The sequence below is a fragment of the Natrix helvetica genome (genome assembly GCF_964273705.1).
Source record: "Natrix helvetica genome assembly, chromosome: 7".
Classification (NCBI taxonomy): Eukaryota; Metazoa; Chordata; class Lepidosauria; order Squamata; family Natricidae; genus Natrix; species Natrix helvetica.
This window is the reverse complement of record NC_138558.1, coordinates 73531522-73546918: the sequence shown is the minus strand read 5'-3', so window position 1 is coordinate 73546918 and position 15397 is coordinate 73531522. Positions and strand designations below refer to the sequence as shown.

The following is a 15397-nucleotide window of genomic DNA, read 5'->3' as shown; positions in this document are numbered from 1 at the left end:
CGCTACGTTTTTAAATCGGTTTCACCAGTCATTTTAAACATTCCGTGCGCAGACGTTTTACGTTAACGTGTCTTGTAGCTCAGCAGACTTTCTTCTTTGGTGTGATGGCCAGTGCGTTGAAGTCACTAGCTACATTGGCTATTCAGTAGATTTCAGATCAAGGCAGCCTGCTATTCTTCAGAATGACCGTATTTTTCGGAGTATAAGACACACATTTTCTCCCTCCTAAAAGAGGGTGAAAATTTGGGTGCATCTTATACACCGAATGTAGCCAAAAATGCAAGGCATGGAGGCAGCAATGGTCTGTGGCAATCCCTGCAGCCTGGAACAGCTGATTGGGGGTATTCCAGGAGGCCGATCCACACGCCAATCAGCTGCTCGTGCTGAATTATGCTGCAATAATGTGCTGAAGCGGACCTGGCTGTTTGCTATTTGCTGCAAGGACGTGTCAGAGTTTGCAGCGCAATCCCATTCAGAAAGCACACACAAGTCACTGATTCAGCAGGATTCAATAACTTCTCTTTATATATATAATACAGGGGTGTCCAAACTTGGGAACTTTAAGACTTGTGGACTTCAACTCCCAGAATTCCCCAGCCAGCCATGCTGGCTGGGGAATTCTGGGAGTTGAAGTCCACAAGTCTTGACACCCCTGATATAATATAACACATTAAGTAAATATACCAAAACAGGTTTCCCAATGCGGTAGTTCAGCAGAGAAGTTTCACTTTCAGTTTTAGTTTCAGATATCAGCACAGCATACAGCTTTAGTACAGAACAAGCCACGCCCAGGCTCCTTGCTGTCTCCTTCCTTGTTGCTCACACAGCAAATACTGTTTGTTTCCAAACAGCCCTCAACTCTCTCACACACTGACAGGACGCTACCATGAATGCTGGTAGTCAAAGGCAAAAAAAAATTTCCTTATTTTTCTCCCCAAAAACTAAGGTGCGTCTTACACTCTGGTGCATCTTATAGTCTGAAAATTATGGTACTTTAAAAAATTGTATCTTGTGATAGGAATACTTAGGTATTTTTGGTGTACGTGGACGTGGAGTGTCTGAATTAAAATTAAGTAAGAAAGGATAGGAATCTGGGACTCAAATATGTGCCTAAACTTTTTTTGGTGGTGGTGGGGGAATATGACATTACTAAGGATAGAAGAGCTATCTCATTTTTAAAAAGCTGCTGGGTGGAGAATGCCATGGAAGTCCATATGCTATGTATGAAGTCATTTTTTTCATGTTTTAATATATTTTTCATGTCTTTATGCCCAGGGCACTGAATGAAATGTGGAAGTGCCAGAACATGCTTAGGAGTCATATGCGGGAATTGCTAGATTTGCATAAAACACCCACCGTAGGTTTCAAAATAACATCATGGTTCTACTTTGCATGATGCTGCATTTTAGAATATTAATATTTCATGTCTCTTAAGATTGCTGCGTTAAATAACTCTGAATTTGTTCTTTGAATGCTACTAGTTCTCAAAATAATTGCCTGTTAAGAGCTTTATAATGAGATGAAAACTATGGCACAAAAAATGATACAATATCATTTTGACGATGTATTTCCTTACAAAGGCAAATTACTACTAATACTGTATATAACACAGATAATCCTCGACTTACAACCACAATTGAGGCCAAAATTTCTGCTGCTCTTTGTCAAGTGAATTTTGCTCCATTTTGCGACTTTTCTTGCCACAATTATTAAATGAATCCCTGCAGCTGTTAAGTTAGTAACACAGTTAAGTGAATCTGGCTTCCCCATTGACTTTGCTTGCAAAAGGGGATCCCATGAGCCCAGGACACTGCAACTGTCATAAATGTATGTCAGTAGCCATGTTTCTGAATTTTTTTGATCACAAGACCATGGGGAGGCCACAACGGTCATAAGTGTGAAAAACAGTCATAGGTCACTGTTTTCAGTTCCATTGTGACTTCAAACGGTCCCTAAGTGCTGTGAGTATGCTTTACTGCTTTGAGTAAAGAGCTACCCGTGTATGTGCAAAATATGGATGGACTATGGGAAGAAAGAGGATCTTTTAAAAAATTGCAATCTGGCTTTTACAACCCATCTGATAACAGTTATATTCATTTATTGCCAAATCTTAAAAGTGGGTTGGACTAGAAGTTATTCATAAATTTATGAACAAGACAGAGAAGGGTCACATCAGCGGTCCCCAACCTTTTGGGCACCAGGGACTAATTCCGTGGAGATACTGCAGACTGTCGGCCGCCAGCCCCTCCAACAGTCAAATCAGATCAGGAGGAGGCATGGGAGTCAAAGTCAGCATCAGGGCAAGGGGGAATGGAGCTGGAAGAGAGAGAGAGAGAGACCAAGCAGAGCCTGGGCCATCCGTCAGCCCTCAGATGGAGAGTCAACAGCCCCTAGGTCTGGAGGTGGCTGATGAGGAAGAGGAGGAACAGCTGGGTCCAGTGCCTGATGTGCATGCGCAGAAGGCAGAGGAGAGGAGAGCAGTGGAAATCTATGGGCCGGTCCCTGGGACAGAAGAGCCACCACTGCTAGCAAAACCCCACCCTAGCTCTGGGAATAAAAGGCAGGGGGCGGAGATGGATAGATGTGGCAAGCAACTATTCATTTCCCTGCTGGACAGACTTGTTTGCCTGCATTGAGAGAGAAGCGTTTTGCCAGGGCTGCCAGGGCTCCTAATAAAGGAATCGTTGATTTAACTACAGAGGGTTTGTTGTGTTTGGGGAGCTGGGTCAGAACAGGACAAAAGTTTTCCCACAGACCAGAGGGGGGCCAGGTTTGGTGTGCTGCCTGCATCCTATGGATGGCGCTTTGCTTGTTTGCACAGCCCGGTTTCTGGCACAGACTGGGGGTGGGGGGCCCTTGGGTCACATGACGAATCCCCTGTGTGAATTCTCCTCTCAACTTCTCCTTTCAGTCAGAAGCAAACAGTGCTGCTATGTTTGGGAAGCTGATGACCATCGCAAGTAAGGCCCGTCGATTAGAATTAAAATTTTAGTGTCGCTCGGAAGTCGCCACCCAAATTGACACTTTTCCATTATCGTTCTGTAGAAAATCTTCCGGATCCTGGAAAAGCCCAGGATTTTGTGAAAAAATTCAACCAAGTCCTTGGGGATGATGAAAAACTTCGTTCTCAACTTGAAGTGCTAATCAGCCCTACGTGTTCCTGTAAACAGGCAGATATCTGTGTGGTAAGTTCCTTCCTCCCTCCCTCCCTTCCTCTCTCCCTCTGTCCTTCTTCCTTCTTTCATTCCTTCCTTCTTCCCTCCCTCCTTCCTTCCTTCCTTCCTCCCTCCTTCTCTCCCTCCTTCCTTCCTTCCTTCCTCCCTCCTTCTCTCCCTCCTCCCTCCCTCCCTTCCTTCCTTCTCTCCCTCCTTCCTTCCTCCCTCCCTCCTTCCTTCCTTCCTCCCTCCTTCTCTCCCTCCCTCCTTCCTTCCTTCCTTCCTCCCTCCTTCTCCCCCTCCTCCCTCCCTCCCTCCCTCCCTCCCTCCTTCCTTCCTTCCTTCCTTCCTTCCTTCCTTCCTTCCTTCTTAACACTGATCCCATTTTCAGTTTAGAACATTCCTGAAAAGTTTGTAACAACTTAGGTTTCTGCCATGATAATGTCATGGTAGATGAAGCACCTAGTTCATTTTTTTAAAACTAAAAAATCTTAAATTGGAAATATCAGTGAAGTCCACAGGAGATCACTTTGAATTAAGAGATGCAAGAGGTAGTCCTTCGGCTTACGACCACAATTGAGCCCAAAATGTTGCTAAGTGAGAAATAGGTTAAGCGGCTTTTCCTTGTTTGACGACTTTCCTTGCCACAGTTGTTAAATAAATCACTGCAGTTGTTAAGTGAGTGACACAGGCATTATGTGAATCTGGCTTTCCCCATTGACTTAGTCTGCCAGAGGGTTGCCAAAGGGGATTACGTGACCTGCCCCCCCCTGCCCCCCCCCCCAGACACTGCAACCGTCATAAATATGAGTCAGATGCCAAAGGTCTGAATTTTGATCACGTGACCATGAGAAGGCTGCAAGGGTCGTAAGTGTGAAAAACAGCCGTAAGTCACTTTTTTTCTGTGCCGTTGTAACTTTGAACGGTCGCTTAATGACTGTTGTTAAGTTGAGGACTCGATCTATTTTATTTGTTAAATTATATTCCATTTTTCTTCAAGCTGCAGATGGCTTAAATAGGAATCTCCTTTTAGTCTCTTGTTACTAATATTTATTTTGTATGTACACTATGAAAGCAGGCGGATTTTTAAAAAACTGTTTCTGTTCAGCGTATTGTGTGAGCACTTTCCTCTTATTATCCAATGACTTAAACCAGGGGTGTCCAAACTTGGGAACTTTAAGACTTGTGGACTTCAACTCCCAGAATTCCCCATGCTGGCTGGGGAATTCTGGGAGTTGAAGTCCACAAGTCTTAAAGTTCCCAAGTTTGGACACCCCTGACTTAAACCTTCCTGTGTTGCAGAGAGAAATAGCCCGGAAGCTTGCAAATCCTAAGCAACCAACCAATCCTTTCCTGGAGATGGTGAAATTTCTTTTAGAAAGAATTGCTCCTGTGCATATTGACTCAGAAGCTATCAGGTAAGCACAGTGCATGTTGCAATTTTCACAGCTTTAAAAAATAATCTCCAGCTGCTTTGAATACAGGTAGTTTTCAAGTTATGAATGGGCATTTAGTGACTGCTCAGAGTTACAGCCATCTCCCTTGTTACATCAGAGGTGATATTCAGCAGGTTCTGACTAGTTCTGGAGGACCGGTAAATACCACCTCTGGCTGGTCCCGCCCTTATCTATGGTCTGCCTCCCGAGTCCCAGCTGATCGGGAGGGAATGGGGATTTTACAGTATCCTTCCCCTGCCACACCCACCACCAAGCCATGCCATGCCCACCAAGCCACGCCCACAGAACCAGTAGTAAAAAATTTGAATCCCACCACTGGGTCACATGACTGCATTTCAGGCACTTGGCTCAGCTGTTTGCCATGGGCGTGGTCCGTATTACGACCATCATGACTTACAGCCATAAGGCTGAGACTCCTTGAGGGTCATAAGTTGAATACTATCCCTGATCTGGAGAATTGTGAAAATAAGCTTGTCAGACACGAATGAGAATGTCGGGATTGCTATATAAATGGATTAGTTGGGAGAAAAAAAAGGAATAGATTGAATGCATTAAACATAATAAGCAGTGATTCTTCATGTAACTGAGCCTGTATATATTTTGAAATGTCTTGTTTTAGTGCATTAGTAAAGCTGATGAATAAATCAATAGAAGGGACAGCCGATGATGAAGAGGAGGGTGTAAGTCCTGACACAGCAATCCGTTCGGGACTTGAACTTCTCAAGGTACTCTATGTTCTAGTATACCATATGAAATGACCACGATCCAAACCATTCCAGAACATTTTCAGCCCAAAATCTGTTTTCTTGCCAGTATTTTAAAACCCTTTTTTTCCCAGCAAGGCTTGGGTTACATTAGAAATCAAAAGCATTTCAGCAAATGATGCAGCTGTTTAGTGAGATTAAAATTGGCATGGGCTAAGATAAAATCACATTTAGAATGAAAACTTCAAGATTTCAGACTCTAGAAAGAGAAGAGCAACAAAGAGGATGAGGGGGCTGGAGGCTAAAACATATGAAGACCGGTTGCTGTAATTGGATATGTCTAGTTTGATGAAAATAAAGACTAGGGGAGACATGATAGCAGCGTCCCAGTATCTCAGGGGTTGCCATAAAGAAGAGGGAGTCAAGCTAATCTCCAAAGCACCTGAGGGTAGAACAAGAAGCAATGGGTGGAAACTAATCAAGGAGAGAAGCAATTTAGAACTGAGGAGAAACTTCCTGACAGTGAGAAGAATTAATCAGTGGAACAGAAATTGCCTCCAGAAGTTGTGAATGTCCCAACACTGGAAGTCTTTAAGAAGATGTTGGATAGCCATTTGTCTGAAGTGGTGTAGGGTTTCCCGCCTGAGCAGGGAGTCGGACTAGAAACCTCCAAGGTCCCTTCAACTCTATTTATTTTATTCTACTTTACTCTACTTTTCTATTTTTTAGAAGACAGTTTCACTGACTTACACTGTTTTTTCCTTACACTTAAAATGAGCTTCTGTGAGAAGAAATCATAGCTCCTCTAGATCAGACCTGGGCATTTTACAGCCTCTGGCCCACCTGTGGTCCTTCGTCTGTCTCTGTGTGAATTTTTCTTCTTCAATTTACATACAGGTAGTCCTAAACTTAGAACAGTACATTTAGTGACCGTTCAAAGTTACAACAGCACTAAAAAAAGTGACTTATGGCCGTTTTTCACACTTATGAGCATTGCAGCATCCCCGTGCTCACTTGATTTACAGTCAGATGCTTGACAGCCGACTCACATTTATGACAGTTGCAGTGTCCCGGGGTCACATTGTTCCCCCTTTGCGACCTTCTGACAGTCAAAAGTCCATGGGGAAGCCAGCTTCACTTAACAACCGTGTTCCTAATTGAAGAAGTGCAGTGATTCACTTCACAGATGTGGCGAGAAAAGTCGTAAAACGGGGCAAACTCACTTAACACATTTCTCATTGAACAACATCAATTTTGGGGCTCACCTGTGGTCGTAAGCTGTGTTTGTGTGGGTGTGTGCTTAGACACCTTTACAGCCCTATTTTGCCCCCCCCTCCAACAGTCTCAGTTACTTCAAATGGGCCCCATTGGGAAAATGAATTGCCCACTGGTCTAGAAGCATATAATCGTGTGCCACTCTTTCAGATAACCGGCTTGCCTTTATTAAAATGTTTTTTGGTTTGATATGTATCCATAGGTTTTGTCTTTCACACATCCTACCTCGTTCCACTCCGCAGAGACATACGAATCTCTCCTACAGTGCCTCAGAATGGAAGACGACAAGGTGGCAGAGGCAGCCATTCAAATATTCAGGAATACTGGCCACAAAATAGAGACCGACCTGCCACAGATACGATCGTGAGTGCTTTCTGGCTTGCTTTCCCTCACTTAGCATGGGAATAAGGAAACATTCCCCACTTTCTTACAGTGCCGTGTGCTGTGTGTACAATCTCTTACTGATGCAAATGATTACGGGTAGTCCTCGACCTATAACAGTTTGTTTAATGACCATTCAAAGTTACAGCGGCACCGGAAAAAGTGTCTGAGGGCCGTTTTTTCACACTTACGACCGTTGCAGTATCCGCATGGGGATGAGATCAAAATTTGGATGCTTGGCAACTGACATATTTATGACAGTTGCAGTGCCCCAGGGTCAAGGGTTCATCTTTTGAGACCTTCTGATAAAATCAAGAGTGAAGCCAAATTAATTAATGTAATTAATATATTATTTATTAAGTGTGTGTATGTGTGTCCCGTTTCTCCAAAAATAAGACCTCCCCGGGGGTCTTTTAGCATGCGCTAAAATAATCCCTCCCCCAAAAATAAGCCCACCCCCAAAATATTCAAATATTCAATCAGACACCTCCATTTCTTGTGTTTGCTTGCGCGCAGAAAACATGAGGTCAGGAGGTGAGGCCGGAGGGGGGGGAAAGGAGAGGGGAACATGCCGCATGCACCCCACACACCTTTACCTAATGGCCGCTCCCAGAACCCTAGCCACTGCACCCCTTCTGTCCCATTAATGGCCGTCGCAAAAAGAGCAGCAGGCCCAACAATGAGCAACACAGCAGCAGCCATGAGGTGACCACGCTCGCCGCCTCCGGCACCTCAAAAATAACAAGACCTCCCCAAAAATAAGGCCAAACTCTTATTTCGGGGGTCAAAAGAAAATAAGACCCTGTCTTCTTTTCAGGGAAACACATTGTGTGTGCGTGCGTGTTCGATTGCGTATTAATAATGAAGTGTTAGTGCATTGAAAAAATGTGAAACAATTGAATAGTTTTATTTAGTTAAAGCTAATATAGATTGCATATTTTGTAGAAGAGGTATATAGTCGTCTCTTTCAAAAGAAGATTCCTGAAGATGCCCACAAATTTATTGAGGGACTTCATCAAGTTCAAGCACTTCATTTTAGTTTTTAATTTACATTTTGTCTCCAGTACGAGATAACAATTGAAAAATTATGCTGAAGTAAAGAATTTTTCCATTTTTGCTCTATATTAACTTTGCCGTTTACAGACAATTAATAAATTCCCCCCCCCCCCAATATGAGTATTTATAAATTTAGTTTTTTAAATTGTTGTCTTTTTTTCAAAATTGTAAGCCAATTCAGAGTCATTGTCTGAGATGGGCGGCTGTAGAAATTCAGTGAACGAGTGAATGAAACGTATGTGTCTTTACAGAACGCTTATTCCAATCTTGCATCAGAAAGCAAAGAGAGGAACCCCTCACCAAGCCAAGCAAGCTGTCCATTGCATACACGCCATATTTTCCAATAAAGAAGTGCAGCTTGCTCAAATCTTCGAGGTAAGGTTCTGCTACTGCTTTCAAAAATGCTGTCAAAAATTGGAGCCCGCTTATTGTTACACCATGGAATTTAACTTAATTTAATTGGGGGGGAAATGTACTATTTTTACTCCCACAGAAATAGCACTTAGACTTATATACCGCTTCTTAGTGCTTTACAGCCCTCTGTAATCGGTTTACAGAGTCAGCCTATGCCCCCCCCCTCCTCCCCAAAAAACAATCGGGGTCCTCATTTTACTGACCTGGGAAGAAGGGAAGGCTGAGTCAACCTTGAGCTGGTCAGGATTGAAGTGGTGGCAGTTGGCAGAATTAGCTTGCAATACTGCATTCCAACTACTGTGCCATCACGGAAGGAAGGAAGGAAGGAAGGAAGGAAGCACTAGCAATAGGACTTAGACTTATATACTGCTTTACAGGACTTTATAGCCCTCTCTAAGTGGTTTTACAGAGTCAACAATCTGGGTCCTCATTTTACCCACCACGGAAGGATGGAAGGCTGAGTCAACCTTGAGCTGGTCAAGATCGAATTCCTAGCAGTGGGCAGAATTAGCCTGCAGTACTACATTCTAACCACTGCACCACCACGGAAGGGAGGGAGGGAAGAGCAATAGCAATAGCACTTAGACTTATATATGGCTTCACAGTGCTTTATGGACCTCTCTGAGCAGTTTATGGAATCAGCCTCTTGCCCCCAACAATCTGGGTCCTCATTTTACCCACCTCGGAAGGATGGCAGGCTGAGTCAACCTTGAGTTGGTCAGGATCGAACTGCTGGCAGTCGACAGAATTAGCCTGCAATACTGCATTCTTCAAACAGCAAGATAAATAAAGCTATATTTGACTTTCTGGTAGCTGGAAAATTAAAGGCAAAATGTTAGAAATTTTGGGAAGCTGTTCTAATATACTCTTCTAACAGTATATTAAGAAACAGAGCTTGCATTGCATTGCGTTTTTGGAGATATATATATGTAATAAACTTAGTCAAGACAGTACAATAATTTATTTTTAAACAGGCAGTTTTTAATCCTTTGTTTTCTCTCCCTTCAGCCTTTAAGTCGAAGTTTGAATGCTGATGTTCCGGAGCAGCTCATAACTCCCCTGGTTTCCTTGGGTCACATTTCCATGCTGGCCCCAGACCAATTTGCATCCCCCATGAAATCCGTAGTTGCAAATTTCATTGTGAAAGATCTTCTTATGAACGATAGGGTACGTTGAGTACAATTTTGCCAAATGCAATGGGAAGGGGGAAGGGGACAGAGGATTAGCGTCGATACCGAAATGACTGTCTTGGATAGATTTTTAATCGTTTGAAATCTTGCAGTCTACAGGTGAAAAAAATGGGAAATTGTGGTCTCCGGATGAAGAGGTGTCCCCGGAAGTCCTAGCAAAGGTATGAAGTTCCTTTAACTATGAAGCACGGACAACCCATGAGTGTTGATATAGGTTCTGTTAGTTACAGGAAAGTGTGGCCCGGCAACGGAGCTGGCAGCAGATTTGGACAGTGAGGAGGTTGGGGAGGAGCATGGGCCAGTCCTGGAGTCTGGGGAAGGCTCTGATGAGGGCTCTGTGTCGGTGGCAGAGAAGGGACCAGAGCCATCTGACAGTTATCAGCTGCCTTCAGAGTCGGACATCAGTGGGGCAGAAGAACAACTGGAGCCTGTTCCCAGTGTGTGCATGCACAGAGTTGCCAGATGAAGGGAACAGCTAAAGAACGGGTTGATGGGAGTAAGGCCACAGGAGGACGATGAATGGCCCCTCCCAGAGGAAATAAATGAGCGAAAGGGGAGTGGAGTTTGTAGGAGACAATTAGTTCGCTTAATTGGTTCGTAACTCCCCAAGACTCCTTGCCAGGTTTTGCAGATATCGGCCTGGCAGCTCTCCAAGCCAGATAAGGTCTGTGACCGTAAATCCTCCTCTGAAAGACTTTGCTGGATGTGAATGAGCAGAATTCACAGTCAATTAATAAAGGTTTTTTGTTGGGACAAGGAGTTTGCTTCATGCTCTCGGGAAGCCTCGCTCAGGACAGGGAGGGCTAGACTAGAAGATCTCCAAGGTCCCTTTCAGCCCTAGGATTCTAGGCCAGAAGGTGTTGCAGCTTTGCACAGTCTCCCCATAGAGAACAGGGTGGGGCCTCTCTTGATTTGGAAAGATGCCGGAGAGGCTTTGAACCACATTGGGCCATCTCTGCTTTTGCATTCCTTATATTTAGTTTTCTGGCATTGGCAACCAGAAGACCTGTCCCTTTTTCTTTGGAACTGATTTTCGTGGAGTGGAAGTGAAACAGACTTCCTCACAGCGGTCTTCCATGTTTGTATAACAGGTTCAAGCCATTAAACTCCTGGTGCGTTGGCTCTTGGGGATGAAGAACAACCAGTCCAAATCTGCAAATTCAACGCTTCGGTTACTGTCAGCCATGCTGGTCAGCGAAGGAGACTTGACAGAACAGAAGAGAATTAGGCAAGGCTTTTGACATACGTCACCGCTCTGATCTCTTCATGTGTATCGATATGCCTCATGCAAGGCAGCAAGGGACATCTGTTCACCCAAGGGAAAAAAGGTTCTTTACTTTGCATTCCCTTGCTGAATTTGGAATAGTGAAGATGCACAGACGTTCAGCGTGGGTTGAGCTGTTCAAATTTCCCTTCAGTACGAATGAGAAATGCAACATTTTTGTAATATTCTATGCTATATACGTTTTAGTCGGTGTAGAATACAGATTAAGTAAACTTTATGGCTTCTTTAATGGGACACGATGGCTCAGTAGCTAAAACGCTGAGCTTGTCGATCAGAAAGGTCAGTAGTTTGGCGGTTTGAATCCCTAGCACCGCATAACGGAGTGAGCTCCCGTTACTTGTCCCAGCTTCTGCCAACCTAGCAAAAGCACGTAAAAATGCAAGTAAAAAAATAGGGCCCACCTTTGGTGGGAAGGGAACAGCGTTCCGTGCACCTTTGGCGTTTAGTCAAGCCGGTCACATGACCACGGAGACATCTTCGGACAGCGCTGGCTCTTCAGCTTTGAAACGCAGATGAGCACCACCCCCTAGAGTTGGGAACGACTAGCACATATGTGCGAGGGGAACCTTTACCTTTATGGCTTATTTAAAGGGGGGGAAAATAAGATACTTGGTAGAGTCCACAGAGGGGGGAAAAATAGAAGTTTAATACTGAAGTTATACTTTCTAGCTTGTATGCAACTTGATTTTGGATATATCAATCTATTTGCAGCTACGTTTATAACCCTAAGGGTGCTGATTCAGATCTAGCACAAATACAAGATTTGACCATCGGTATAACTTAGGGGTCAGCAATCCGCGGCTCTGGAGCCACATATGGCTCTTTCATCCCTCTGCTGTGGCTCCCTGTCGCCAGTTGGCACTATACTTTTGAGAGGAGCTTCTGGTTTGGGGTGGGAGGGGTGAGGAAGCACAGCGCGCCAGGAGGAGACTCTATGGCAAGGGGTGGGTTTTCTGGTCAGCTCCACAATTGATAGGGCTTTGGGTCAGGACAGGTAGAGGAAAAAGGACGCTGTGCTAGGAGGAAACTCTATGGTGGGGAACCTAAAGTTCCTGTTGGCTCCAGAATTGAAAGGGCGGGGGGCTTCCAGTTACGGCTTTGTGGCAATTTGAGTGTTTTAAGGTTGCTGACATCTGGTATAAATTGTCACTTGTGGACTGTAAGTCAACATAGAATCTTAGCACAAACATGCAGTCTTATAAAGATGAACAGCTTAAAACAAAATAACCAAAGTTGGTCATGAAAATCTGGGTTTGTTAATTGATGTGAGACTTTTAAGAGAGGGTGACAACTGTCATCTCAACCAGAACTCATTGTATCAGCGTGATACATTTTGTTATCAGCCGAATTGTGTATCTTCGGATTTAAGTGCATTTGTCTTATAAATTATACTCCCCCCCCCTCTCATTTACAGCAAGTCAGACATGTCGCGACTACGGTTGGCTGCTGGCGGTGCCATAATGAAGCTTGCCCAGGAGCCCTGTTACCACGAAATTATAACACCCGAACAATTCCAGCTCTGTGCACTGGTCATTAATGTAAGGAGCTCTTGTTTCAAGCAGTGTCTGAAGCGGGTAACAATTTGAGTTAAAACAGGATAAAACTTGTGTTTGGGCTACCTTGCCTTTCTCTCTTTCTGTGCAGTGTTTTTGCGAGGAGGCATGAAATGGAAACAAAAATAAAATTACCATATTTTTGGGAGTATAAGACGCACTACTCCCCCCCTCTAAAAGAGGTTGAAATTTTGGGTGGGTCTTATACACCAAATGTAGTCCCGCCCACCCACCGGCCCCTACCCTTTGGCCTCTGCCTCCTAGCAATTTGCCTCTTTGCAGGAAACAGCAAACAGCCTGTTTCAATTTCAGCTTCAGTACAGCCTGATTAGCACAAGAAAAAAAATCTGCCTCCCAGCAATTTGCCTCCTTGCAGCAAACAGCCTGTTTCAGTTTCAGCTTCAGCACAGCCTGATTAGCACAAGCAGCTGATTGTTAGTTGGATCGGGCTCCCGACCATCAGCTGTTTTAGGCTGCAGGGATTGCTATAGCCCATTGCCGCCTCCGCGCACCCCGTTTTCAGCCTCTGCATCCTATTTTTGGCCTCTGTGCGTTTTCGGTTCCACATGGCCCCTTTTCTGCCTAACCTGATCCCCACTGCCTGGAATGGGAAGAAAATGGAGTGCATGGAGGCCAAAAATGGGGCGTGCCGATGCCAAAAATGGGACATGTGGAGGTGGCAATGGGCTATGTGGTGAGACCAGACAATCAGCTGCTTGTGCTAATCAGGCTGTGCTGAAGCTGAAACTGAAACAGGCTGTTTGCTGTTTGCTGCAAGGAGGCAAATTGCTGGGAGGCAGAATCAGAGGCAGATTTTTTTTTTTTGTGCTAATTGGGGTGTGCTGAAACTGAAACAGGCTGTTTGCTGCAAGGAGGCAAATTGCTGGGAGGCAGATTTTTTTTTTCTTGCTTTCCTCCCCAAAAGCTAGGTGCATCTTATACTTCGGAGCATACTCTGAAAAATACAGTAAATAGATTGTATCAATGATGTACCTATAATGCCATAGATCAGTGGCCCCCAATCTTTTGGGCAGCAGGGACGGGTTCCAGGGAGAAAGGTTTTTCTGTGGACCGGAGGGGGGCGTGGTTTTGCGTGCTGCCTGCATCTCGCGGATGGCGCTTCGCTTGTTTGCGTGGCCCGGTTGCTGGCATGCCACGGACTGGGGGGTTGGGGACCTCTGCCATAGATTTTTCCCATCTCATACCACTGTTCTGAAAGTTTGCTTGCCCTCTTTCGCTTCATCGTTCGCTTGTCCTTGTCTTCTGCTCCTATAGGATGAATGTTACCAGGTGAGGCAGATATTTGCTCAGAAGCTGCACAAGGCACTAGTAAAATTACTGCTCCCATTGGAGTACATGGCAATATTTGCACTGTGTGCCAAAGACCCTGTCAAAGAAAGAAGAGCTCATGCTCGGCAGTGTTTGCTTAAAAATATAAGCATACGGCGAGAGTACATCAAGCAGAACCCTATGGCAAACGGTGAGTAACAATTATTGGCTCTTCTGCTCTCCATACACCATATTTGTACCTTATGCGTCACTTTCTTCTCCCTCTCTCCTCCCCCTCCCTACCTCCTTTCTTCCCTCTGTCATCCTTCTCTTCTCTACTTCCCCTTCCTCTCTCCTTCTCCTCTCTCCTTTTTCACCTCCTTCTTTCTCTCCTCCTCCCCCCGCCCTCTCCTATCCTTCCCTTACCTCTCTCCTCTACTTCACAACCTTCATCTCATTTACTTGGTATATTTCAGCTTCTGAGCAAGCTCCATTCTATGTTGATGGTATTTATAGTTCCTTTTCAATATATATATTTAATTTTAACATATATCTTCTTTTTAAAAAAAAATAGAACAAAAAAGTATACATATATAGTCATTGTGCTTTTAAACCTTCACCACCACCACTGGCCTAATTAAGTAAATTCTTGGATACTTACTCTGTTTCCCCCAAAATAAGATCTCCCTGGATAATAAGGCCAATCGGGCTTTTGAGCGCATGCGCTAAAATAAGCCCTCCCCGAAAATATTGCAACACAGCAGCAGCCATGAGGTGGCCACGCCAGCCGCCTCCTGCATCTCAAAAATAATAAGACCTCACCCGAAAATAAGGCCAAGCGCTTCTTTCGTGGGATCAAAAGGAAATAAGACCCTGTCTTGTTTTCGGAGAAACACGGTTGTAATTGAAAGTTGGTATGCCAGTTGCTCACGTATCACCTTTAGATTATGTCTGTCTGACTTCTCTTTTCCTCTTCCAGAGAAACTCGTATCTCTGCTGCCCGAGTATGTGGTGCCATATATGATTCATTTGCTGGCTCATGATCCAGATTTTACGAAACAGCAAGATATCGACCAGCTTCGCGATATTAAGGAGTAGGTGTCACTCTGTATTTAAACGTCTTCAAAGTGTTGGATTTCAATTGCTAAATTTCTCAACTTTTTAAAATACAAATTTGATGTCCTGATTTGTTAAGAGAAGAAAAGAATAATTGTCACCTCTGGTGCACTGGTCCAAAGTATTCGGCTTCTTTTGCTTTTTTAATTTTTATTTCTTGGTACATCTTTGCCATTTGAATATTTGTCATTTGAATTTCATATGGGAACTGGTGATACATAAAGGGAACAAGCCTGAAAGAACAAACAGTATCATAGTTCTTTCGTTTTTTGATTTCCTAAGCATAGTAATTAAGGGATGTGGTGGCTCAGTGGCTAAGACACTGAGCTTGTCGATCAGAAAGGTCAGCCGTTCGGCAGTTTGAATCCCTAGTGCCACGAAACAGGGTGAGCTCCTGTTACTTGTCCCAGCTTCTGCCAATCTACCAGTTCGAAAGCACGTAAAAAATGCAAGTAGGAAAAATAGGAACCACCTTTGGTGGGAAGGGAACAGCGTTCCGTGCGCCTTTGGCGTTTAATCATGCCAGCCACATGACCACGGAG

At 44.3% G+C, this 15397-nt stretch overlaps 1 protein-coding gene across 6 annotated transcripts in view; it reads left to right on the top strand.

The window, feature by feature from the left end:
- Positions 1 to 15397, top strand: part of PDS5A (PDS5 cohesin associated factor A) — a gene marked incomplete at its 3' end in the record, with an annotated part of 84838 nt that overhangs the window by 39550 nt on the left and 29891 nt on the right. For all 6 annotated transcript variants that reach the window (XM_081958941.1, XM_081958940.1, XM_081958939.1 and 3 more), the window contains exons 14-26: positions 1276 to 1357; positions 2912 to 2960; positions 3046 to 3185; positions 4458 to 4573; positions 5232 to 5337; positions 6794 to 6954; positions 8280 to 8403; positions 9451 to 9609; positions 9725 to 9793; positions 10724 to 10860; positions 12332 to 12455; positions 13746 to 13950; positions 14719 to 14833. In XM_081958941.1, coding sequence (XP_081815067.1) covers positions 1276 to 1357; positions 2912 to 2960; positions 3046 to 3185; positions 4458 to 4573; positions 5232 to 5337; positions 6794 to 6954; positions 8280 to 8403; positions 9451 to 9609; positions 9725 to 9793; positions 10724 to 10860; positions 12332 to 12455; positions 13746 to 13950; positions 14719 to 14833 — 1587 coding nt within the window. The remainder of the gene's footprint in view (positions 1 to 1275; positions 1358 to 2911; positions 2961 to 3045; positions 3186 to 4457; positions 4574 to 5231; positions 5338 to 6793; positions 6955 to 8279; positions 8404 to 9450; positions 9610 to 9724; positions 9794 to 10723; positions 10861 to 12331; positions 12456 to 13745; positions 13951 to 14718; positions 14834 to 15397) is intronic.